General features: G+C 67.1%; 2 protein-coding genes across 2 annotated transcripts in view; one reads left to right on the top strand and one right to left on the bottom strand.

Moving 5' to 3' along the window:
• LOC104285006 (vegetative cell wall protein gp1-like) overlaps nt 1-1,171 on the bottom strand; it is a 1,723-nt gene extending 552 nt beyond the window's left edge. Inside the window, 1 exon segment of the mRNA XM_009883399.1 lies at nt 763-1,171. Within this exon segment, the coding sequence (XP_009881701.1) occupies nt 763-1,171 (409 nt within the window).
• Nucleotides 1,170-1,251, top strand: part of PRSS56 (protease, serine, 56) — a 10,904-nt gene continuing 10,822 nt past the window's right edge. The window contains exon 1 of the mRNA XM_009883398.1: nt 1,170-1,205. Within this exon, the coding sequence (XP_009881700.1) occupies nt 1,170-1,205 (36 nt within the window). The remainder of the gene's footprint in view (nt 1,206-1,251) is intronic.

The following is a 1,251-nucleotide window of genomic DNA, read 5'->3' as shown; positions in this document are numbered from 1 at the left end:
GGAAACACACCCCCCGGGTGGGGGGACCGGGGCAGGTGGGGGGACCCCAGTGGCCGCTATGGGGTAGGGGGTGGGGGGTCAGAGCCTGGTCGAGGACCCCAGGCAGGGGGGGTGGGAAGGATGTGAAGGGGGTGAGTGATGGCAGGGGAGAGCTGTGCCCCCCAGCCCACAGTTCAGGGAGGTCCTTCGGGCAGGGGAAGGGGCTCAACGTCCTCCTGGGGCCTGCTGGGCCCCCCGGGCACACAGCCAACTCCCGCCCTGGACTTTCCGTGGGCGGAAAGTGAAAGAGGAAAAGCTTTCCCTGTTCCCGGACCCGGGCAGGCACTGCCTGCCCTGGGCCTCTGCCTGCCCCGGGCCAGGCTGGGGCATCTCCCCCCCGCCCAGGGTCCCCCAAAGGGCTGCCACCTCTCCCGGTCCATGCCCAGCCTGCCCCTCTAGTTCTCCCAGGCTGCTCAGTAACAGACTCATAACCCAAACTGGGAGCAGACTGGGACCCAAACTGTGCCCTCTGAACAGCCCAGAGCTGGGGGGCAGCTGGGTGCCTGATGGGGGACCTGCCCTTGGGACACCATGCGGGATCTGGCAGACAATTGGGGTGCTGTACTGGAGTGCTGGAGCCCAGCACTGTGAGATGTCTGGGGAGCAGTGGGGTCCTGGCACTGGGAAATGGAGGGACACGAGGGATCTCGCTTAGGGAAGGCACTGGGAAGGCACAGGGGTTCTGCCCCAGGGACACAAGGGCTTCAGACTTGGGTCCCTTACTGGGGACACCGAAGTCCCTAACTGGGTTCTGATCTTGAGGGTACAGCAGGAGCCCTGCAGCCTCAGGCCTCAGACTGGAGGGGTCAGGAGAGGACACACAGAACTGGGACCCCAGCCTGGGGGCGAACAGGGGGGGCACTGGGACTCCAGACTCGGGGGAGGTCAGGAGAGGGCACTGGGGTCCTAGACTGGGGGCACTGGGGTGACCACTGAAGGGGAGCACTGGGACTCCAGACAGGGAGGCTCAGGAGAGGGCACTGGGAGGACACTGGGGACCCGGACTGGGGGAGCTCAGGGAGAGCACTGGGACATCAGACTGGGAGGATGGGGGGAGTACTGGGAGGGCAAAGGGAGGACACTGGGGCTCTGAACTGGGGGGCTCAGGGTGAGCACAGGGGCTCCCGGACATGGGGGGGGCGGGCCGCGGGGGGCCTCGGGAGGACGCAGGGCCCCGGTATGAAACGGACTGGGGGTGCCAGGGCTGGTGAG

This window comes from Charadrius vociferus, unplaced genomic scaffold (genome assembly GCF_000708025.1).
Source record: "Charadrius vociferus isolate BGI_N301 unplaced genomic scaffold, ASM70802v2 scaffold214, whole genome shotgun sequence".
Lineage (NCBI taxonomy): Eukaryota > Metazoa > Chordata > Aves > Charadriiformes > Charadriidae > Charadrius > Charadrius vociferus.
This window is presented reverse-complemented; position numbering and strand designations above follow the sequence as displayed.